Below are 26,052 nucleotides of genomic sequence, written 5' to 3' on the forward strand. Positions count from 1 at the left end.
AATTCAATTCAATATTGCTTTATTGGCATGACTGTAAAAAATACAATATTGCCAAAGCTTGAAATATATATATAGAGAAATACAATAACAATGAAAATATCAAAATAATAGAATAAAAAACATTATAACAATATAAACTTAAATAAACAGTGTAACAAATAAGAACTTGTGTGAACATTTCATACCACAGTGTTTAACATATAAACACACAGGCTGAGGGTAACTGTGGTGGACATTAGGGAAACACACTGAGGTCAGACATAATACACACACACACGTTCACCTGCTGTCTCTCAGGCTGTGGCACGTCCACAAACACACACACACACACACACACACACACACACACACACACACACACACACTGCTGTCTCTCAGGCTGTGGCACGTCCACACGTATCTCGCAGCCAGTGCTGCTGTCTGTCCCTCTCCTAGTATGATCTTTATTTGTTCCTCTTCAGTCATGGCTGTAAAGTTATTTATGATGTTTGTGAATTTATTGATATATATGTCTCTGATTGATTTAAATTGGTAACAGTGAAGTAGGAAGTGTGTCTCTGTCTCGATCTCTCCTGTCTCACAGTGAACACACACTCTTTGCTCTCTGGGTAACCAGCTCTTTCTGTGTCTGTCGGTCTCGATGGCTAGTCTGGGCTCACTGAGCCTGTACTCGGTCAGGATCTGTCTCTGCTGCTTTGTGTCTTTGACACTCTGGAGATATTCTTCTGATTCATATTTTAATTTTATAGTTCGATACTTTACTTTGTGTTTTAGTTTCTTGATCCCAATGTTCCAGATATATACAGGTGCATCTCAGAAAATTTGAATATGGTGAAAAAGTTCATTTTTTCTTGTACCTTATTTCAAAACGTGAAACTTTCATATATTTTAGATTCATTGCATGTAAAGTAAAACACTTCAAAAGTTTTTTTTTGTTTGTTTTAATTTTGATGATTAGAGCTTACAGCTAATTAAGTCAAAAATCAGTATCTCAAAACATTAGAATATTTACATTTGAGTTTCAATTAATGACCATCTCTACAGTATAAATTCAGGGTATCTCTTGTTCTTTGAAACCACAATAATGGAGAAAACTGCTGACTTGGCAATGATCCAGAAGACGAACATTGACACCCTCCACAAAGAGGGTAAGTCACAGAGGGTCATTACTGAAAGGTGTGGCTGTTTACAGAGTGCTGTATCAAAGCATATTAAATGCAAAGTTGACTGGAAGGAAGAATTTGGGTAGGAAAAGGTGCACAAGCAACAGGGATGACTGCAAGCTTGAGAATACTGTCAAGCAAAGCCGAGAGCTGAGAGCTTCACAAGGAGTGGACTGAAGCTGGAGTCAGTGCATCAAGAGTCACCACGCTCAGACATCTTCAGGAAAAGGGCTACTAAGCCACTTCTGAACCAGAAACATCGTCAGAAGTGTCTTACCTGGGCTGTGGAGAAAAAGAACTGAACTGTTGCTCAGTGGTCCAAAGTCATTTTTTCAGATAAAAGTAAATTTTGCATTTCATTTGGAAATTAAGGTCCCAGAGTCTGGAGGAAGAGTGGAGAGGCACAGAATCCAAGCTCCTTGAAGTTTACATTTGGACTTTATCAAGTCCAAAGTCAATGCAGCCATCTACCAGGAGAGTTTGGAGCACTTTATGTTTCCATCTGCTGACAAGCTTTATGGAGATGCTGATTTCCTTTTCCAGCAGGACTTTAGCACCTGCCCACAGTGCCAAAACCACTTCCAAGTGCTTTGCTGACCATGTTTTACTGTGCTTGATTGGCCACCCAACATGCCTGACCTGAACCCCATATGGAATCTATGAGATCTTTTCAAGAGAAAGATGAGAAACAGTCGATCCTACAATCCAGACGAGCTGAAGGCTCAATAGTGCCTCAGCAGAGCCACAGGCTGATCGCTTCCATGCCACACATCACTGATGCTAAAGGAGCCCCGACCAAGTATTGAGTGCATAAATGAACATACTTTAAAGAACTTGAACTTTTCTGTTTTGCAAATTCTTTTGATTGATCTTAGGAAATATTCAAAAATTTTGACATACTGGATTTTTGACTTTCATGAGCTGTAAGCTCTAATCATCAAAGTTAAAATAAAAAAAACTTTTGAAATGTTTTACTTTACATGTAATGAATCTAAAATATATGAAAATTTCACTTTATGAAATAATTTAAAAGAAAAAAGTAATTTTTTCATGATATTCTAATTTTTTGAGATGCATCTGCATTTTTAGATTTTGTTCATTTTATTTATTTTGATGGTTATCTATCTCTCTATCTCACAATCCATCTATCCATCCATCCATCCATCCATCTCTTTCTGTCTGTCTGTCTATCTATCTGTCTGTCTGTCTAACTATCTGTTTGTGTGTCTATCTGTCCGTCTATCTATATATCAGCATCTAATACTAATACATTTATTGCTAAATAAGAATTACCATTTGATACTATTACTTTACTATGGTACAAAATTCACAATGACAGCAATTTGACGACAGCAGAAAACAAGGCCATGGCATCGTTTTACTTTCTTTTCTAGTCAGATAAAGAGAAAAATAAGTGCCATTGTTCAGCAGAGCCACGTTTAATATCGTACCGATGACATATAGGCTTAGACATGTGGACATATTGCAGTGCGATTCCCAACAGTATGAGCCACAGATTCCAGTATTATTCACACACAGCAGCAAACACACGGAAGATCCCGGAGCAAAGGCCCCACTGGGGGTCCGAGAAGAGGGGGAGAGAATAAAAGGAGACTGGATGTCTGGTTTGAGTTATAACACAAGGCGTTCTCTGTGCTGCCAGCCCGTAATGTTCCCTTTGGCACAGTCGACTACCCCCTCAGAAGTGGAGCAGGACCTACAAATCAAGAAACCAAGGGCTGGAAAAAACTACAGGAAACGTAAACCAGCTAGTGAGGATGAGGGGAAATCGACATTTAGAAACAGATTCCTAAATAATGTCTCATCACTTTTCAATGTTTGAAGCAAAAAGTTCCAGTTTAAATAAAACAAACCCTAGCTTTTCAACATGGTCTCGGACTCTACTGGAGTTACTTTGTGAAACTACAAAATTACAAGCAAGAGGTTGCTTTTAAATATGAAATTTATTGTAAAAATATAAAACGAACAATTTCAGAACAATTCACTTGACAGAGGTCACTAAACAACTGATAAAATTCAACCAGAAAACGATTGATCTTGTATAACTCACGTAATCAATCTGGACAAAACAAGCAGAATTTGGTATCAAAATTCTATTGTATGAAAATAAAAATGAAGCTTCAACACAATCAATTAAAGAGAAATTGCTATCATTATTTGCTTTGTTGTCCAGACAAGAAAGCAGTCAAACAGGTTTGAAGATAAGTTCATAAATGACAGAATTTTAATTTTTAGGTGAACTATGCCTTTAAAGGCACTACAATGACAAGAAGTAACTACAGGAAAACAAAAAAACAAAACCAATCTATGATGGTGTTTTCTTTTTTGCCATAATGACACAAACTCATGCTACAAACACACATATAAAGCCTTTCCAGTTTATCCCACACAAATAAAGAGCAGAAATGCAAAGTTCAGCAATTAAAGGGGGAAATCCTGCCTCAAAACAGATTTGTGGAACCTAGGCAGAAAAATTAAAAGGCATATTCGCTTGTGTGAACCGAAGTTCACTGATTTGACATTTACATTCATGTTTTTGGCAGAAGTAGTTACAAGAAAAATTCCTCACTATCCAGCAGCGGTCTAAGAAAACTGTCAAGAACTTGTCTGAAATCATATTTCACCCTAAATTAAAAGAAAATAATGACAAAACTTATATTTTTGCATAATGAAACCTAATTATAGGACCATTTAGATCATTATTCTTATTACTGTAAAGATGAATTCAAAATTTTACTTTAAAATGTTAGAATTATTAATTTAACAAACACATTTTTTGTATAATAAAAGAATTTATAGTAATTTTATATGGTCATTGTAGTGTTATTATTACATTTAAATCATTGTTTTCTTTTTACTGTAATAAAATTATTTACTATAATGAGAATCACATTGAGAAAAATGAGAATTAAAAAAAAATGCATTACAATAATTTCTAGGAGTGTAACTTATAAAAAAAACTTAAAAAATAAAATCCTAAAACAGGCTTCATTTTCCTCAAGGAACGTGTGATTTCTTTTGTAAATGTAATTTCATTTATTTTAATCTTAGAGTACAATGTGTCACGGAAAACAGGTTTCAAGCATATTTTAATATTACTGATTTAATATGAATAATTTATAGTATACTAATTTATAATAATGTAAATGTAAATCATTGCGATTTTTACTATAAGAAAACAAATGCATAACTAAGAATAATTTAAAAAAAATGTATTATGAGAATTTCTGGGAGGAAAATGCACAACTGGCATGAAAATGAATAAAAAAACGATGCTAAAAAATTTAAATGATCCTACAACTGGCTCCATTTTCCTCATGCAAAATAATCTCTAATTTCTTTTAATTTTGGAGTGAAATGTGATACAGGAGACAGGTTTCAATCTAAGTGAGGCTTTAATGAGGCAGCAGCGTTGCAAGTAACAAAATGTGTCCCTTTAAGGAGCTGGTCATGTGACAGCAGAAATAAGGACACAACTGGTTTACGCAGGTATAAAGGCAGTAAAGAAATAAAAAAGGCCTCGGATGACAGCGGAAACCACCACATCAATTACTTTTTATAAAAAAATCCACACAGACAAGATAAAATTTCAAATCGCACATACATAAACCTAGCTAAAAATCGCAATTCCACCTGTCGCAGTTCATCCTCCCATGCAGCAGGGGGCGATGCACTCGAACCAAAAACACACTGAGCCACCAATATGCTGTAAATACAGTCCACAGAGTTAGCGCGCACATTCAAATTCTCCATTTCTGTTCAAATTCTAGCGAACAAAAGGCCGACGTTGCACATCTCTTGACGTGAAAGTCCGGCGTATCGACATCAAACCGCTTCCACCGAACTCCTCAGTGCAGGAAGCCCATCAAGAGCTGCGGCAGCAGCAAAACCTGCAAAAACGTGGTCCAGATGAGCGCGGCTCTATTCCCAGCATCCCTCTGGCTGCAGTCATCACCAACGTAGCCGTTATAGCACTGACACCGAAACTCGTCGCGCACACGACTCAGCTCTTCTTCTCCCATCTGGCCCGAGACCTTCAGCGTGTTTCCCTGCCGTTCTATGCTGTGGGTGTTCGGGCTGAGATGCAGGTACGTGTCCTTGTCGGGCTGTTTGCGAAGGCAGCGGCCGCGAAATCCGCAGAGGTTTCTGCTGCACTGCTCGGCAGCTGACGTCACGTTAAGTAGGTAGCGACCCAACGGCCCTCGCAGGTATTCGTTAAGACTGGAACAAGCTGCCTGGAAGATACAAGATTAAAGAATTAATCAAATACGACTTTTAGAATTTTTGTACATTAGATTGTAAATTAGACCAATATCTTTCGCAATAACTAATTAATTGTCCAATATTTAACTTTTTATTTTATGATTATCTACATTGGCATTTTTAAAGAACTTACTCACTCCTTGTGTCTGTTTCAAAATCGATAGAATATATATATATATATATATATATATAAAATACTTTTTAATTTTGCATAAGATTGATATATAGCCATTTAATATTTTTCATATGATTATACATATGCATAAATATACATTTTTACACAAATATTTATATTTATGCATATGTATAATCATAAATAAATAAAAACACACAAAATATAAATTTTTACACAAATTATTGTGTGCATTATATACAGTGGGGAAAAAATTATTTGATCCCCTGCTGATTTTGTAGGTTTGCCTGCTGGCAAAGAAATGATCAGTCTGTAATTTTAATGGTAGGTTTATTTGAACCGTGAGAGACAGAACAACAACAAAAAAATCCAGAAGAATGCATTTCAAAAAAGTTATAAATTGATTTGCATTTTAATGAGTGAAATAAGTATTTGACCTCTTCGCAAAACATGACTTAATAGTACTTGGTGGCAAAACCCTTGTTGGCAATCACAGAGGTCAGACGTTTCTTGTAGTTGGCCACCAGGTTTGCACACATCTCTGGAGCGATTTTGTCATTAAGGTTTCGAGGCTGACGAGGTCCACTCCAGGACCTTAATGTGCTTCTTCTTGAGCCACTCCTTTGTTGTTTTGTGACGCTCTTCAACTGTGTGGTACAACTGGTCTCGGTTCGCATTTCCACTGCAGTTTAGTACCGCTTTTAGAGAGGGCGGGATTATTCACGTGTCGTTATAGTTGCGCCGCCTCTACTGCTGTGACTCCTGAAAAACTTCTTAATTCCGCGTTGCTCCATCAAGCTCTCGCTGGATCCGCTCCTCGGCTATCAAAGAGAAGAACGTCTGTACTTCCTCAACAGACAACGAAACAGCCATTTTTGGTTGTTTAAAAAGGTGCGCTCATTCAAAACAGTTGCGTTTGATCCTTCGCTGGCTGTGCCGATTTAAATCTTAACGGGTCTGTTGGGTCTCATGCCGCAAGTTCAATGACGCAGGCAGAGATGATTCTCTCCAGCCAATCAGTGATCAGCAGAGTTTACACGTCACGTTTTAGTAATGGTATGGCTCGCTTGGAACCTCGGCCGAGGTGGTACTAAAAAGTACCAGGTACCGTACCCAGTGGAAAATCCCCCAAAAGTGTGCCGTACTGAACTGTACCGTACTGAACTGTACCGTGCCGTATTATGCAGTGGAAAAGTGCCATTGGCCGTGTGTTTTGGGTCATTGTCATGCTGGAATACCTCTCCACGACCCATTTTCAATGCCCTGGCTCTGACGGTACATGGCCCCGTCCATCGTCTCTTTGATGCGGTGCAGTTGTTCTGTCCCCTTAGCAGAAAAACACCCCCAAAGCATAATGTTTCCTCGTCCATATTTGATGGTGGGGATGGTGTTCTTGGGGTCATAGGCAGCATTCCTCCTCCAAACCCAACGAGTCGAGTTAATGCCAAAGAGCTGGATTTTGGTCTCATCTGACCACAACACTTTCACCCAGTTCTCCTCTGAATCATTGGCAAACTTCAGACGGGCCTGTACATGTGCTTTCTTGAGCAGGGGACCTTGCAGGCGCTGCAGGATTTCAGTCCTTGACGGCGTAGTGTGTTACCAATTGTTTTCTTGGTGACTATGGTCCCAGCTGCCTTGAGATCATTGATAAGATCCTCCTGTGTAGTTCTGGGCTGATTCCTCACCGTTCTCATGATCATTGAAACTCGACGAGGTGAGATCTTGCATGGAGCCCCACACCGAGGGAGATTGACAGTTATTTTGGGTTTCTTCCATTTGCAAATAAATCGCACCACCTGTTGTCACCTTCTCAGCAAGCTGCTTGGCGATGGTCTTGTAGCCCATTCCAGCCTTGTGTAGGTCTACAGTCTTGTCCCTGACATCCTTGGACAGCTCTTTGGTCTTGGCCATGGTGGAGAGTTTGGAATCTGATTGATTGATTGCTTCTGTGGACAGGTTGTCTTTTATACAGGTAACAAACTGAGACTCCCTTTAAGAGAGTGCTCCTAATCTCAGCTCCTTACCTGTATAAAAGACACCTGGGAGCCAGAAATCTTGCTGATTGATAGGGGATCAAATACTTATTTCACTCAAATGCAAATTAATTTATAACTTCTGAAAAGCGTTTTTCTTGATTTTTGTTGTTATTCTGTCTCTCACCGTTCAAATAAACCTACCATTAAAACTATAGACGGATAATTTCTTTGTCAGTGGGCAAACGTACAAAATCAGCAGGGGATCAATTAATTATTTTCCCCCACTGTATTATACTTTTATTTTTGACTTATATGTATTAAGCGTACATATGCAAATTAATATTTTAATAATTTTATTATTATTATTATTATTAATACAAATTGCAATTATTTAATATGACTATATATTTATATAAATAAAAATAATGTGATATATATATATATATATAAAATTACAAATAAAATTGTGCAAAATATTTAATACAGTTGTTTTGTTCACTCGCTCTATAAACAAACAATAAGAGCAATGCCTGACAAATGATGAAAGAAATGTAAAAATACTATTAAGTTTTTTAAATGAATAAATGAACATTAAAATGACAAAAGTAATCTTTAAGTAAAAATAGGGGAAATTAATATGCAATACATTAACAAACAAAAAAAACTAATAATGTCAGATTATAGTATTGAAATATTGTGCATCCCTACATAAACCCTATTATGATTATAAAAGACCCCTCCACATGTTAAGTCCTGATCACCCTGTCAGGATTTATTTTGTCATAATAAGACTCATTGTACGTGACCCATTACTTATGTAGAATCAATATTTATCACCATCTGCCATTACAAAAAACCCAACATCGCTCGACCCCTCAATTAATGTAATGGGAGTTGACTCCCTGAGTAGGGCACAAACTTACGTGACTGCTGGCGTAGTTGGAGTCGCCCCAGAGGATGACGCCCGCTACACCCAACGCCACGCTCTCACCGATGGTGGACACCAGATCCGTCTGCACGCAGACAGAGAGAATCATCAGATCAGCACTAACGTGAGGATCCCATCAGGAAGCTAACAGGTGTTTTAGATAACGCTTCATGCGTGACTGAACTCAGAAATAATCACCTCACCAAACACTGAGCTTCTTGTGTTTGTATGTGTGCGCATTTGTTAATCGTTCTGCCGTTTGTATATTTGTGACGAGTGACATTGTGATGAGCGACAAAGACTTCATTCTTCTCTTTCTTGACCACACACTTAGTCTTCAGCCTTTTCCATCACATTAGTGACAATCACTCGTTCACTCTTTGGCTTTTGTTGAACTGCTTCACCTCTCGTTCCTCAGACACTGACGTCAATTCCTGCAACAATCCGAACTTTTCTGCATGACTGACTTCTCCATAACAGACATACTGTGTATCAAATCACAAGAAAACTACTTTGTGTCTGTCATTACATTTATATTATGTCTGTCTTATTTTACTTGGGCAAAGTTTTTTTTATTACTGTAATAAAAATATGAATTATTAATTCTAATTCATATTTACCATTACATACATACATATATATATATATATATATATATATTATATAAAATCATTAATTATAATTAAAACGTATTACATTATAAAATCTAAAATGTTGAGCAATGATAGTATCCACATGTAATACTAAAAATAAGAATATTAATTACAATAAAATGCCAATTATTAATTATAATTATATTATAAAAATAGTGCTGTCAAACCATTAATCGCGATTAATCGCATCCCCAAATACAAGTTGTTTACATGTGTACTGTGTATATTTATAATAATAAACAACAATGTTTTATTTTTATAGTGCCTTTATTACGTATACAAACACACACAGTATATATTTTGAAAATATTGAAATGTATATACATATTGATATTCTTACATTTTATATTATACACAAATATTTTATATATAAACAATATTTTTCTTAATATATACATGCGTTTGTATTTATATACATAAATATACACAGTATACATGTATATCATGTAAACAAAAACTTATTTTGGATGCGATTAATCGTTTGACAACACTAGAAAGACGTAATTATGATAATAGTATTAATATTTAAGAATAAGCAATAAAAATAAAATGAAATGACAATTATTAATTAGAATAGTTATTATATTTATAATAAAATACAATTTCAACAACAATTTATTAGTAGTATTAATATTTAATATCTTCAGTTTTATTTTATGATAATATAACACTTTTATTCTAATCAATTATTAGCTATTATAATTAATTTAATAATAATAAACAATAATAATTATTATTATCATTATATTACTAATTATTAATTAGAATAAGACTTATTATAAAATAAAACTATGATCATAATTAAAAAAAATATATATATACAAAAATATCAATTGAGTCTTATTCAGTCTTATATTTTTTTTTAAATAGAGTATGAGTATATAATGAACATTTTCACTGATTCCAGTTTGCTGATTTGTGTTTACAATTACACTGCCAGAGTTTTCATTTTTATGTAATTAAACAAAATATATCACAGGGTTGTGGTGATTTGTTGAACTTAGAGTGTCGTAAAACGTATTCGGTTTCATTCGCGTTAAGTGTAATTAGTGCAAAGCTTTTACAGCACAGTTTATTCAGATGAAAAAATCCTGCACGGTCTTACATAAGGCTGTTAGTTCATCAGGTCATGTGACGAATTCAGACTCCAATGTCTCAAGAAATGTTTTCCACAAGGAGTGTGTTATAGCTCGAGTGTGGCGTTTCTCTCAGAGACGTGCTGGAAAAGCGGCTTGGCTTGTATTTTTATACCTGGCAGCGCTCAGACTCTCCACACATGTCTGACGAACCCCAAATGCCAAACCTCAGTCATTCTCTTACACACACAAACACTCCCTCACACACACACCATACATGCTGGCAATCTGGAGACCAAACACAAACAACCATCACACCGAAACATGGACATGTCCAGATGATGTTATGTGATCTTCAGCCTCCTGACAGACCAGAAATACTCTACAGACGTCACAGATGTGTCATGTGACCTGCGGGGATGTCTGCATGAACAGTTAGTTAAGGTCTGCTAACTAGGCGTGGTATGATTAGATGTTATGGGGCATTCACACTAAGGCACAACATTACAACAATTTTTATTTAGTTGTAATTTTAGGAATTTATTGCTATAATTTATGTTGAAATATTACTTTGAAAATTATCATTTGTAATATAAATGATTTTATTAATATTATATTATTAATACATAACTAATAATATATTAATAATAAAAATAATTAAATTTTTCATTTTTTATATATATATATATATATATATATATATATATATATATATATATATATATATATATATATATATATATATATATATATATATATATGTGTGACCCTGGACCTTAAGTCGCTGGGTGTATTTTGTAGCAATAGCAGACAATACATTGTTTGGGTCAAAATTATAGATTTTTCTTTTATGCCAAAAATCATTAGAATATTAAATTAAAGATCATGTTCCATGAAGATATTTTTTAAATTTCCTACCGTAAATATATCAAAAGTAAATTTTTGATCAGTAATATGCATAGCTAAGAACTTTAAAGGTGATTTTCTCAATATTTCGATTTTTTTTGCACCCTCAGATTCCAGATTTTCAAATAGTTGTATCTCGGCCAAATATTGTCCTATCATAACAAACCTTACATCAGTGGAAAGCTTATTTATTCTATTTATATATAAATAAATTGACCAACATTGTGTTTTTTTTTTTTTTCATATTTCTCATATTTAGTAGTGTCAGGTTAGGACTCTGAGTTGGCCTGGATAGCGAGCTTTAACTGCTCTGCTCGTTAAGAACTGGGTTCATTAAGAATGTGTGTTCATAAACATCAGATGCCTATCTGGTAAACCTCAGGACCTAACGTGTCATCCGAGCTTCTGCTGGCATTGTGGTATTTGCTCTACAGAGCCATCTAGACTCGATGAGAAACACAGATGAGTCTTTGTCTCCAGAAAGTGGAGATGATTCTGCATGTATGATTGCTATATTTAGGACAAGCCACGACATATATCAGTCTGTTTAATTTCTCTGCACCTGAACGTTGCTCAACAGGAAAAAAACACCACGAGACAGCAGTCCTGGGTAGGTAGGGTTGCACCAGCCATTCGTAAGTTCTTACTTAAATTAGAACGTTAAGTCCACACTAGAGGCTTAGTAACTACTAGCTAGTTTGTAACTAAATCTATGCATTGTTTGGTTGCACCAGTTGTTCGTAAGGCAGGACGTAGCTAGTAGTTCGTAAGCTCTCCGTAAAGTAGTCGCATAATATGACGTTTACCCTAAATCATCCAATAGAAACCTTCAAATACGCGAGCAGAACTTGATTAAATGCTATGAATTTGAATTTATCCTTCATTCTAACCTCTTTTGCCTCACGTATACTAACGGTAAAAACAAATATCCATTAAAAACAATACACTAATAACAGTCTATATGTAAGCTATTTTATATGTAAATAACATTCTTAAACTGTAATTGAAATAAATAAGGATCAATAAATACATAAAACCCATTTGTTTATTATTTCATCTGACATGCGCAACACGGACCGAAGCGCACAGAGGCGCGCTGTAGATGGGGTGTTGAAGACAACAAAGTACGTTTATTCACATATTGTTCTCTCTATTAATATGTACGTGATTGTAAATGTCAGCAGCATCATATATGCCTAAAGGATTGAAGGTTGTCGGGTAAAAGAAGAGTACATTGATGCAGTTCACTCAGTCTGCTATTTTATTCCAACCGTTACTGACCTGACGCTTCCGTAAATATTTAGTTTATACGTAGAGTTACACTTCAACTAAGTGTAATGGTGCAATGAACAAATATTTAGTAGTGCGTAAGTTGTAACTTAGTGCTCATTTACGTCAAAACTAGGCTAAGTTGGAACTTACGTACAGCTGGTGCAACCGGCCCTGAAATACAAACAGCTCAAGAACATAAGAACTTCCTTCAAACAGTCGCAGAAGCCAACAGACCATCACAAAGATCGGTTCAGCTGGACAAATGTAGCTCAAGTTTTGGGTTTTGCCTCTGCAGGATCTGCCTCTGGTATTTTTTGTGGATAAAGATCTGGGCTGGTGTCCAAAAGGTTGTACATGTGAATTGATCTCAGGTTACTCACCTCAGGAATCTACAAAAAGTGTCCCTTTAGACTAAAATTTCAGCAAAATTATTATTGACTAGATTTTATGAGGGATTTTAGTAAGGCTACACAATATATCGGTTGATCATATTGGTTATCGGCCAAAATTAAAAAGGTTTTAATTATATATTTAATTGTTAATGCTCATTTTAAACCACTTTATATTTTAAAACATTTATAATTTAACATTGTAAAAAGTAAATGCAAATCTCAAAATGAATATTTTTTCATACCGTATATTACGTTTTAATGTTGAATTTACTTGTAGATTGTAATATTTTAATTATTACCGTTTCTTGCTTATTGTTTAATACTTTAATACAGAAAATATACTAAAAGAAAAAAAAAAAAATTCCATTATAACTAATCCTAAATTTTAAAAACCATACAAAAAGTGTGACCCTGGACCACAAAATCAGTCATAAGGTCAATTTTGACCTTTAATAAGCTTTCTATTGATGTGTGGTTTGTTAGGATCGGACAATATTTGGCAATATTTTGGAGATGCAACTATTTGAAAATCTGGAATCTGAGGGTGCAAAAAAAATCTAAATATTGAGAAAATCGCCTTTAAATTTGTCCAAATGAAGTCCTTAGCAACACATATTACTAAACAAAAATGAACTGTTTATATTTTTACGGTAGGAAATGTACAAAATATCTTCATGTAACATGATTGTTACTTAATATCCTAATGATTTTTGGCATAAAAGAAAAATCAATACATTTTAACCCATACAATGTATTTTTGGCTATTGCTACAAATATACCCCAGCGACTTAAGACTGGTTTTGTGGTCCAGGGTCACAAATGGTATATACATGTAATATAACATTTCTGGCAGATAGTTATATTCTGGACAATAATTATTTTCAAGTTATGGACCATAACCAATAAATAACCAAATTACACAAACTATTTGATCTTAAATAAAATAAATGAACTGAAAATTAAAATCCATTATTTTAAATACCACAAGTTTAGTCCTCACAATTATAATATAAAGGATAAAAATTGATATTTATTCGGAGATCTGCTAAATATTACATTCACCAGCATTATTAAATTAATAAATATTTTTTAAAAGATTAACTTTCAGTGAGCATTAGATGAAGTAAAAGGTAATCTAAATGTAAAAATAAAGCAAATAACCATAAGCAACAATTAAATATCCAATATCAATATAACTCTAGTATAGCCCAATAACTAACACGATACCAATATGCTGTGCACAACAACTTATGGTTCAGGTCAACTTCAACAAATAAGCGCCCAGACTGGTTACCACTCTTTTTGAGGAAAATTAAACACTGCCACACCAAGCGTCATCTTACGAAAATCTCACCTCTGTCAGCAGCAGGAGTTCAAGCGGGTTGCCGTTAGAAGCTGGAGGATTGTTTTGGTAAGTGGGTCGCGTGTAGATAAACACAGGCCTAGCTGACCCGTTCCCAACAGATGCCAACCTCATGCCTTCCTTGACCCGGTTCCGTACGAACTGGCGTCCAGCCAGTTGGTCCTTCAGCACTTTTGCCATGTATATAGAAGGATACAGAGCTGTACTCTCTGTCCACAGCCACTGCAGTTCATTGTTCCTTTTCACCTCCACATCCGGACAGTGTCCCGTGTAGCTCTTATTTTTGTAATTGTGATTGTAACAATCAGGAAAGAGGTAGAAACCCCAAAGCTGTTGAGGCCGTAAGCTCTTGGCCGATCGAAGAGTCTCCAACATGAACTTACGTGCAGAAAGCTCGAACTCCTGCTGGGCCACTTTGGCCACTTGATCTTGAGGCCAAGTTGGGTTTTTCTCAGCGACTAACCGTCGCGAACGATCGCGGTAAATGTCTTTAGTGCCCCAGTTACGTATCCAGAGGGGCCTCCACTCTTCCCAATCGATCACAGCGAGACCTTTCACTGTCGAGTCCTTAATGTATTTCTTGAGCCCTTCCGGCATCCATTCTAGGTGTTGCGTGAGACTGCCGACCTGCGGTAGGCCGCCGTTGACTGGAGTGCCGTCTGACTCAAAATACGGGTACAAACCCAAACGGTTGTGATAGAAGATGGTGAGATTTTGCTTGGTGAAGCCCTCGTTTGGTGACGCCACTATTTGGAACTGATCCAACTGGAAGGTGACGTCATGTCGAGGTCGACAGTCTTCTGTAGGGGCGTTCCAGGCCAAAAGCAACGGCTTGCCGGAATACAGCGGCCATCTAGTGTTTTTTAACTCCTGTGCTTTTAAACAGATCCAAAAGAGCATCAGAAACAAGAGTCGCAGCCAGGAGACCCACTGAGGTCGGGTCGCCCCAAAGAGACCTGTGATGTTTTTCATTTCAGACCTAAGAATACAGCAAACCACTTAAATTAATACAATTTCAAACTCATTTTGAGTGTTCTAAAGAACGTTAAAACATTGTTTCATGTGCAGTTAGTTCATTGGTACATTATACATATATTAGAACAAATACAATTATGAAATTTGAACAATTTCATGATAAAGATTCACTGTATATTTAAAGAACACATTTCATGGAATCGAACCCATGACCTTGACTTTTTTAGAACCATGTTCTACCAGATGAGTTACAAGTTTAAAAGTAAAAAAAGGTATGGAAGGAACTTTTAAAAAGGAAGGAAATATGACTATTAATACAAACACCCACTTGCAAGCATTAAAATAGTCATCAATTCATTGTAACATTATCAACATACACAAATAAATGAGAACATTTACATTCAGGGATTGACCAAACTTTTGTCAAATGCTTCTATAATATATTTGAGATCGCTGGGAATCGAACTCATGCCCTTAGTATTATTAGAACGCAGTTCTGGCATTCGAAATAGAACAAAAGAACACAAACAATAAGCACTCATATTTTGAACATTCCACAGAACGTTTCAACTTTGTTTCAAACATACTATTCGGATCATGGTTCAGTGTTGTATGTTACAAAGCCGCTCCCGCTTCACATTCTAGAAACAGTTACACAAACTAACTGTAATCTGTTAGAGGAAACGCAGACCTGTATAGATCAGACTGAACCCGTCCAGCACACCGGTCCGATCACTCATAAACTACCACGTAGCCTCCACACATCCATCCGGCGGATGCCAACACCTCATAACCATAAATTCCGAATCGCTATTTCAAAACAATCTATTAATCATTGTTTCCACGTTGTTGAAACGCCCCGTTCGCGTTCAGTGAGTAGCGCTGGTGCCCCAGCTGGTTCATCTGGATCAGTGATTGAATGTGTGCCGATTTCGGCCCTCAGATTGACAAATGTAGTTGTGGATAGAAGGGTGCGACTTCGTATATAAGACGCAATTTGCCATTCTGTAACGTTAATTTGTGAGACCACTCGATGTACTACGACATAATATTACAGTTTAAGTCTATATAAAGTCCTGAAGTCGTTACTTGTGGGTGTAAAAGCAGAGTAGTTCTCTTACATTTGCCCCTATCCCCCCTACAAGGCGAGTTGGTTTAGTCCGAATTTCTCCGCTGGGAACGAAGAAGCGTTTCCACTGAACCGAACTGAGAGACCTGCAGGAGTCCAGAGCCATTATATATACACATCACATTTCACTCCGAAATCATTCGGAGAATGACATTCTCTTTTCTGCCTTTTCTTTCCTTTGCTCGGTTTATTATTTTCCACGTTATGTGGTAAAACTACAGCATGACTAAAGACTGACCAGAAAAAGTACTGAGGTAGCCTAAGCCTAATACTATAGTTGTTTTTGAGCACGGTAACATTATAGTATGCTATGTTTTTTTTTTTTTTTTTTTAAACATGTTAATAGCATGTTTCTGAACAGGAATCATGGTGATAGCATGGTACTTATTTAATTACATTAACAAACTCTTAATTGATTTTATTAGACTACTCTGGAAAAGCTTAAATACAGTCGAGTCAGTAGGCTTTAAAATAACTACAAACTTTTTTAGAGCTTAAATTAAAAACATTAACTTTTAAAACAATACATTAAACTAAAATAAGCCAAAAATGACATTACACATCATATTGTTAGTGGCATCAACCTTTGACAGACAGGAAGTCAGCTGACTGCAGGGAAAAGCAGTTTCCTGTGGCATTGGGGCCATCCTGTGTGCTGACTCACCTGAAACTGATGATGTATTTGTGAATGAATCCACACAGATGGATGTGACAAACTTGGCACCTCATAATATATCACCATCCTCTGCATGCAAACATTTCACCATGAGTAACCGACTAACCCACTTGCTCTTTACGGTTGCTAATGTTTCAAGAACAAAAGCTCATTCAGGCTCAAACTATGAATCCCTATAGGATGACTATAGAACATAATGGCCTCCAGGAAAGACCTCGTTTCCATGGGTTACAGTGAAGATGGGTGTAATGACATGCTGCGGTCAGTGCTATAGGAGGTCTGAGGTCTACATTAGTGGAAAAGTGGAAGGGGGCGAACAGAAGGAAAACCACCCACAGCTGCAGGCCAAAGGGGTCACCTTTGATGATGGCTTTGAAGGGCAGATGTCATGAAAATGGAATCAAGATAGTTTCGATACTTCATCTAGAATTGAAAATATGCTTTGGTGAGTAGTAAGAGTGCATTTCTCCCTCAAATGACGAAAGCAGTGTGTATGTTTGCTTCTGTCCGCAGCAGGAGGCAGACATTCCGGACGAGTCCCCGCTCCAGGCGGAATACCTCAATACTAAAACACATCTTGTACTAATAAAGGACTGTAAGAGCCTTACAGCCTCTTATAAACAGAGGACAGATCGCACAGTTGCGAGTGATTTTCACCACTAATGTCTAATTACGGGAGGTAAAAACGTGAAAAAACTCCATCTGACTTTGACAGGTGTTTGTCCCTTAATGTTCAAATTCTTTCTCACATCTTCGGAAGTGTCATGACCACTGTTTTTATCATTAATTAAAACTGTGGATTTTTAAAAAAAAAAATTATGAGAATTGAAATGAATGAAATTGTTAAAAGAAATAATATAAAAAAAACGTATTTTATTCAAGTTAGTTGAGAAAGCAAAATTTCACAATTTGCTTAGCTAAAATGACTAAAACTGAATTAAGAATTATTAACTAAAACATTTTAAAAATAAAATGACTAACTTTAAATAAAATGAAAAATCCAAAATATTAATAAATACTACAATAGTAGTAATGGTACTAAAATAACTCTGGTCATTCCTTGAAGTAACAGTTCACTCAAAAATGGGATTGGACAATATTTTCTACAGTATACAATGAAATTGAATAGGCACTGGAGATGTTGAGGTCTAAACTACATAAAAAGTAGTCCATGCAATTTTGCACTATATTTTCAAGTCTTTTGAAGCCATGTGATAGCTTTAACGTCATCGATGTTAAACTTTGCGCAAAATGTTGAAAAAATACCCAAGCACATTTGGGATTTCACAGCTATGGTGAAGGGAAACATGAAAGAGACTTAAATTGAGTTTTTTTTTTCTCTCTCACGCAAAATTATCATATGACCTCAAAAGACTTCAAGCGCGAGCCATATGGACTACTTTTAGTCCTATAGTATTTCTTTCAGACCTCAAAGCTTCAGTCCCCATTTACTTTAATTGTAAGGAAAAGAGCAGCCTGGACAATCTACTGAATTTCTTTTGCATTCTATGAAAAAAAGGATATTTTTTTGAAAAAACATCATGGTGCGTATATGACAGAACTAAAAAATGTTATATGTACACACCATGTTTTTTTCCACATTGTCTATATTACTATAGTACACTGCATTCGTTATATTTTTAAATGTAGCTTTAAACACAACATATTAATATTTAACATATTTTACTTCAGAAAACTTTTCAAATTAACACTTTCTTTCTCATGCCACTTCAAATGAAAGCTTCTACTTACTGTGTTGAAAGGTTATCTCTCTCCCAGCAGACAGACGTCCTCAGTTGTCTCTATATGTAGATGTGCACCTGCTTCAGCTCGCCTGTCACTGAATGCACAGCTGCTTTAAGAGAGACTCACAGTTTTGATCTGGGAGAGACCACACCCCTGTACCTCCTACACATTCCTGCCCATCTCACCCACCCCTTACCAGCCCCAGGAGCTCGGCCAGACTTTTGATCTTACTGTGATTGAGGATTGGATTTGAGTGGTTTAGTCTGATCTCAGATCAGCCCCTGCGGGAGACCCCATGCAGATCCCAGTTCTGGTTGCCAGGGTGATGTAGAAGACTCCCACCTCTGCGCAGAACTTAAGGTATAATAAACTAATAAATCATTGCGAAAGTAATGAAACTAGAGATGGTGGCAGAGATAGAGGCGAGAATGTTAATTAAAAGGTTTTATAGCTAAAGAAATTAATAGTACTTAAAATATGGCACTAGTAACGCTTGAATTTCATTCCCAGGGGATATAAATACTGATAAAATATGTGCCACTGTGCATATAAGTGTGTGATAAATGTAAAAAAATAAAGCTTATTTTTAGTGGGGAGTCCCTCATGGAGATCATGTGACTAAATTATTGAAGCAAAAATGTCATGCATCCACACCAGTAGGTGTCAGTATATTATAAGTCCAAAACTACTATTGTATCATTTGTTTAGGAACACAGACCTTTAGGCTGATGATACATGGGGCAACTCTGGTTAATGTTGCCGTTAACGGGCAACCAGGTGAGATGCAGGGCCCTAATAGTTAGTTGCAAAGGCATTTCTAACTAAAATGACTAAAACTGAAATAAAAAATTAAAAAAAAAAGTTTATTTGGTTATTAAAACAATTGAAACAACAAAACAGCTAAACTAACAAATTAAAACGGAAAATATTAAAATTAATAGTACTATTATAGAAATTATACTAAAATAATAGATAAAATTATATGATAAATGTAAAAATGGAATGAAATGGCTTGGTCCCTCATAGATATCATATGTCAATTAATTTGACAATCATATGAATTATTAAAGCAAAAACTTTAAGCATCCACACCAATAGGTGTCAGTATATTATATGTCCAAGACCACTATTGTATCACAACTGTATCAAAAAATAAAGGGCTTTAAAGTGCAATCATATTTACCAATGTTCAATGAATTTTCACTGGCTAAATCTAGCCATTTCAATAGTAATTACACAATCCAGAATTTTACATGCGAGCAAAGGATTTTCCCATGCAGATTTCGCAACGGGTTCAAGTTGGTCACCTGGTTTTGCCAACAGAAATTTGGTTGGTTTGTGCATACATTGCAACACTATTGACATTTTCCTTAAATACCATACAAAGCTACATTTCCATTGATTGCTTTGTGGTTATTATGGTGCCTAGGTCAGTAAAAAGCTGCTGAGAAAATTGAAAGTTAAAAAACAAACTGACAAGCCACACAATTTGAATTATAATTCATGTCCATAGCACAAAAACTCCAAAACAAATTTTGGCTCATGGTTTAAACAGGGACGTCAGTTGAGTTTGAAAGGCTTGTTTAGAGTGATGAATCCCTGAGTAACAATCAATCAGCTCTGTCTTCACTAATCAGAAGATCGATAACTGACCTCCAATGTCTGAGCGATGAAGCCAGTAAACACAGCTGAACTGCTCTCCATCCCTTTCTCATTTCCTCTTCTCTGCTGACTCAGGAGCGGCTTTCGGGGGGGTTTTCAGAGAAAGCAAAGAACAGAGACCTGTAAGTAAAAAACAAGAGAATGAATCCTTAAAACCCTTGAGCTCAGCAATAACATGGAGCTTTATTGAAAAATGGATAGGAAAACACTGAAATCTGATTATAAGCACGCATGCTGTTCTGACAGAAACTGACACACAAAAAGCATTGGTCTTTTTTAGTTCCTTAAAGGAATAGTGAACTAATTATTATCATCAACATTTTAAATATATATATAATTTAAAATGTTAATAATAATAATTAGTTAAATATATAGTAATATTTTTGTAATATTAATTAAATAATATTTATTCATTCCAAATATTTATTGTCCTATTTTAGTATGGGGAAGAGCAGCCTGAACACTCGGCTAAATAACTGCTTTTCTGCTTCACGAAAGGAAAGGATATGTTTCAGTCAACTTAACTAAAATAAACCCAAGGCAAGTATGTGAACAAACACTTAATGATGGATTCGTTTCTTATAAACACGTAGCTTTTCCCTTCACAGGATGGTTATTGATGGCCTGGAGTGGTGTGGATTATTGTGTTGTTATGATCAGCTGTTTGGACTCTCATTCTGACGGCACCCATTCACTGCAGAGGACACATTGGTGAGCAAGTGATATAATCCTACATTTCTCCAAATCTGTTCTGAAGAAGAAACAAACTCATCTACAGCTTGGATGGCCTAAAAATGAGTAGATCTTCAGCAAATGTGAATTTCTGGGTGAACTACTCCTGTAAAGTCACACACACTTTCCCTGAGTTGTTTCCTGTGTCAGTGAACGGGATGAGTACACATATTTCCCCCTGTTCTTCTCCGGGGGCCCGTGACTCTGTTGGTCAGGACAGTCACTGTTCGAAAGGGAAGGAAGGTCACTGCCACCAGCAGGACATGGACGCTTGGCACAGCAAGAATCAGGCTGTTGTGCGTCAATGCCGGGAGAACGTTCACGGTACACAAGGACACGTCATTGAAAAGGGCTACGTGAATTTTTCTAAACAATCCCATTATGGAGAAAAAAAAAAAAAGGAGGCATTTGGGGGATGTTTATTTTATGTTACAAACTTGCCATAAAGCACAATTTATAGGCTTGAGGAACATTTACGGCACAACTGAGAGTTTGGAACTTTTCTGCTCGCATGGCTAAATATTTGAGATACATGAACGCTGTTGCCTAATGAGCCTGCACTCTAAAAATGCTGGGTTGAAACAAATAACCCAACCTTAACGCAACACAAATCCAGAAGAACTGTGGCAACGTCTCAAATGCTTCAAGAAACCTCCCTGCAATGGAGAACCTCTGCTCAAGTGCACCGAGGGCAAAAGATGCTTTAAATTTAAAGGATGCTCACACTAAATGTTGATTTAATTAAGTTAATAGAAGTTAATTGATAAAGGAAATCTATTTATGACATTATTTTTGACAGCATCCTCATTTTACAGCATTTTTTCACAAGTGTCTAAAACTTTTAACATACTGTAGCTTTGCAAGGAGATTTCTTGAAGCATCTTGGAGATGTTGCCACAGTTCTTTTGGATTTAGTCTGTCTCAGTTTCTTCATGTCATTCCAGACAGACTGGATGATGATCAGATCAGATCTCTGTGTGGAGCACTGCCTGTTGTCAGACACTGGATTATTAAAATCAATGGCAAAATGAATGTTTGGAAAAGTAAACTGATATTTCCTACTGACACTACAGCAAAAAGATAGAAATAACTGACTTAAAACCATTTTTAACTGTTGAAAATACTAGTGGCCTAAAACTGTTGCGCAGTACTGTGTATAGAGTAGAAAAATAAAAACACAACTTACAGGTTGTATGTCAAATGAATGACTTTCAGGATTCTGTGGTTGTGGGTCTGAAGACCTTTCCTCCGTTCTTGAATATTGAGGGGAAGCAGAGTGGGCAGGACTTTGAAAGCACTCTCCCTTTTAGCATCTAAACCATAAGAATAATCCAGTGTAAGCTGTGAAACTGATCTCAATCAAAACGACACATTGAAACACTTTTCCTGTGAAAATCTTAGGAAAATAGCTTGGAAATACCTTTAAATAGCGTGGATCGGATTGGATTTAAATAGATTGGATCAGAAACAAAATGACACCGGCAGACAAGGGCCTAGTTTTGGTTTGAACATTGGGGGGGTTGAAGTGGACATGTGGTCATGCTCCCTCTTAAGGTTTGTTTATTTGTTTGCAGGTGTGCAAACTTGTCAACTTTCGGCAAAATTCGCCGTTTTCACCTTGAAATAGGTAATTCACGTGAATCGTGTATATCTGTAAAAAAAAAAAAAAAAGAAAGGGGGGGTTCGTAGTCGTATCTGCGAGTCATCTGTCACGTCACCTGTAGCGTTTTTTCCCCTGTTGGCAAAGGAAAGGACCCGCCCTACTCTGCCTCTGATTGGCTTACCTTAATGTTCTTTCCCTCATCCAACCAATCTCACTCCTGATTCTGAAGCCTAACTTTTAGACGCTGCAGGCAACTGTCCATTTTTGGACGGAATGCATTTATATCTGCTGTAAATTATGGTGTTCCAGTTTAAATGGTGATTACCGTGTGAGGCTGCTGTTTTTTTGTTTGTTTTGTTTGGCGTGAGGCTGCTGTTGCGATCGCTATGAAGATTGTAAGCTACCCTTTGCAAAAATGCTCCTCAGTCTCGACCGGGGTGGGGGTGGAGTGGAGTTTAGTTTGTCACCTTTTTCACTCCTGACGAGTTTGCACCCCTGTGTTTGTTTACTTGCATGTTTATTTTTGTAAAATGGTCTTTTGTGCTATCCACCTCACATGTAAAGTTGGTTAATTGCGTAACTGCAATAAAGGAATAGGCTAGTTATCAATTACTTGTTTACATAGGATATCGTTTATTTTATATTATTTAGACACTTAGGCTATAGTTTGACAATGTTCTAATTCAACACGCCATGGGAAGTCAATCTAACTTAACGTTTTCTTTTATTGATATTGTTTAGTTCTTACTCCTTAACAGTTCATCAGGCTCTTAATGATTTAATCTGTGCCATCACTGGAATATCTGAAGGTTTCTCCATCACTCATCATTAGAACCCATCGGCTCTCGATTCTGACTTGTACTTGCGCTTATGAAAAAGTACCATATCTTAACTGTAGCATTTGTTATAATAAGGATAGCCTATTAATCATTACCAGGCCAATAATTACTTTTTTTATTCATCTATATTGCATTTGTTATGAGAAACAACAGCCTTTAGAAACAATAGCTACAATATGCCACAGTTTTTGTATATGCCAATTATCTATTATAAATTATACTAGTTAGACAATTTACCACAATAAATAAGCCTACAATAAAACGTGATAAACTGTAGTAAAGGTGGTCATGAGTAGGCTAGTTTAAAAATATTTTAATATTAGGGTCTGCCGGCAAACTACGCCCCTGCCGGCAGACCATACAACAATGGCATGGCTGAAGTGTGACTTAGTCAGCCTACATTAATGATTCTTGAGACAAACAATGTAATTTATTAAGAATATGTAGAAGACCTTAGGGCAGAGGTGCTGCTGCTGTGTACACTCACAGAAAAAATGTGGGGCAGCTCCTGTAATATCACCTGGACTATCGACAAAGACATCAGCTCTCAGCGATATACACTATATTGTCTATCTGCACAACCCCACTAACAATTTAACCATTTCAAATTTCTGTAAATGAAACTATAAAATCTAAAATTTTCTCTTACCATGCCAAGTTTTTCTAGAAGCCTAGGGAACTTCTTCAAGATTTCTGGGATGCTTGTAGACCCATTCCACCATTTCTCTTTTTTTTTTGTGAAGCAAAACAGATTCTGTAAAATAAGGATGAAAAACTGGGTTAAAAGCTAGCAAAACCATATAGTATACCAGCCTGGAAATCCAGTGATCTGCCTATTGTTCATCAATCTCAAATACAAATTATTATTTCTAACAGTATCAAATGACATGGCCTCTCTAGCTTACTGTTAACCTGGATAAACCTCGTGTCCTGATTAAAGCAACACAAACATTCACTAAAATAGAGGAAGAGTAAAAGGACCTCAAACACCATGAGAGATTAAGTCTAACTTTACATACTGGAGACAACATTACATTTAGGTAACAATATTTAAGAATAATATTACATACCTGTAATACCGTGGTTTAACTGTAAGGGTAGCTAATGCAGCTAACGTTACCTGAGGAAAAAAAAAAAAGCACGAAAATAAGTTATTGTTGGATTTGGCACGTCGCAGACATTTACTTGAAAAACAACAAAAAAAAAACCTTAAGATCAATTTTAGTAAGAAATGATCTAATTCTGACAAAACATTACGAAGCCATACATAGAGGTTACACAGACACTAAGTTACCCCTGTATTTCTGACCTAACGATATTTCATCTCTTTTCCACGAGGCATTAAAATATAAAACTTTGCACACACAACTTTTATATAACGATAAAGAGATTGAGGCCTTTTTTTGTCAACAAAATAATGTAGGCGGCTACTTCATTCACAGAATAACGCAATAACGTTAACCCGCACAGCAACAGATCAAATATCACATTAACAGTGAAATCAGTGTGCTCTTACTAGAGTTTATTAAAAATAGAGGTGAATAATCATATCATCATATTAATTTACCTTATAATCCTGCTTGCTGCGAGTGAAGATTCAATGAAGAGGAAAAATAACCCAAGCCAGGTGTTCAGTGGTGAAAGAACCCCTTGCAGTCCATTTGGCCCAGCATGAGCAACCCAACTGTGTGTTTACAATACCTCAAACAACCCAGAATTATGACCCAGCACAAATAACCCAACAATGTGTTTACAGAAATAACCCAGCATTTTTAAGAGTGTGAGGTTTCAATTATTGAGAATCATCTGAAAACGATTAAGTAGAGGACCAATTGGCGTTGATGGATCAGCCCTGCACACACTCTCAACAGCTGTGTTCCAAATTAAATACTAGAGTATTGTGTTCTGCAAGCGATTAAAAATAATATCTGAAACCGTGTGCAGGGTTATGGATAACTAAACCATTAAAAAAAAACATTTTTGTTGATTGAACTAAAATAAATAAGCAAAATATTTTGAAATACATTTTATTTTAGCTAGTTGACAAAGCAACATTTCTTGATTTACTAAAATAACTAGGCCTATAACTGAAATAAAATTAATATAAACTACACTATATTTCCAAAAGTATTGGGTCACCCCTTTCTAATGAACATGTTTGACTACTTTAGTAATTTCTATGAGTACAAATCTTAATGTTGAAGCATATAATGATATTCTAGGGAATTGTGTGCTTCTAATGTTATAGCAACAGTTTGGACAGAACCCTTTTCTATTCTAACATGACAGTGTCTCTGTGTATAAGACACGGTTCAAAAAGACATGATTGATTCAGTCAGTGTGGAAGAACTTGACTGGTCTGCAGAAACCAAGTCCTGATCCCAGCTGAACACCTCTGGGGCCTGTTTCATAAATCAAGCTTACCAAATAAGCTAGGTTTATTTCAGTTAGTCTGACTTATTGTCAATTGATTTAGTTCACAATAAGTCAGACTAACTGAAATAAGCCTGGCTTATTTGGTAAACTTGTTTTATGGAACAA

The 26,052-nt window shown here is 36.2% G+C and overlaps 1 protein-coding gene across 3 annotated transcripts; it reads right to left on the minus strand.

Annotated features, from left to right (window-relative positions):
* Positions 1-3,116: 3,116 nt before the first annotated feature.
* On the minus strand, positions 3,117-24,268 carry hyal2b (hyaluronidase 2b). Of its 3 annotated transcripts, XM_079424942.1 has the most exons (9): positions 24,161-24,268; positions 22,490-22,720; positions 22,256-22,382; positions 20,329-20,457; positions 18,907-19,019; positions 18,682-18,781; positions 14,141-15,128; positions 8,483-8,572; positions 3,117-5,419 (listed from the first exon to the last, which is right to left on the minus strand). In XM_079424942.1, the coding sequence occupies exons 7-9, from the start codon at positions 15,119-15,121 to the stop codon at positions 5,033-5,035; spliced, it is 1,458 nt and encodes a 485-aa protein (XP_079281068.1). In that variant the 5' UTR covers positions 15,122-15,128; positions 18,682-18,781; positions 18,907-19,019; positions 20,329-20,457; positions 22,256-22,382; positions 22,490-22,720; positions 24,161-24,268; the 3' UTR covers positions 3,117-5,032. The 3 variants fall into 3 exon arrangements, with proteins under 3 accessions (XP_079281068.1, XP_079281069.1, XP_079281070.1); XM_079424943.1 differs by lacking the exon at positions 18,907-19,019; XM_079424944.1 differs by lacking the exons at positions 18,682-18,781; positions 18,907-19,019; positions 20,329-20,457; ... (1 more) ...; positions 22,490-22,720; positions 24,161-24,268 and adding an exon at positions 15,816-16,050.
* Between the last annotated feature and the right edge of the window lie 1,784 nt (positions 24,269-26,052).

The sequence above is a fragment of the Barbus barbus genome (genome assembly GCF_936440315.1).
Source record: "Barbus barbus genome assembly, chromosome: 9".
NCBI lineage: Eukaryota > Metazoa > Chordata > Actinopteri > Cypriniformes > Cyprinidae > Barbus > Barbus barbus.

Coding starts and splice junctions, on each gene's coding strand:
- hyal2b (XM_079424943.1), bottom strand. CDS start 15,121: ATGAAAAACATCACAGGTCTCTTTGGGGCGACCCGACCTCAGTGGGTC. Junction 8,573..14,140: donor AACTCCTGCTGCTGACAGAG/GTGAGATTTTCG, acceptor GTCTGCGTGCAG/ACGGATCTGGTGTCCACCAT. Junction 5,420..8,482: donor CCAACTACGCCAGCAGTCAC/GTAAGTTTGTGC, acceptor TGTATCTTCCAG/GCAGCTTGTTCCAGTCTTAA.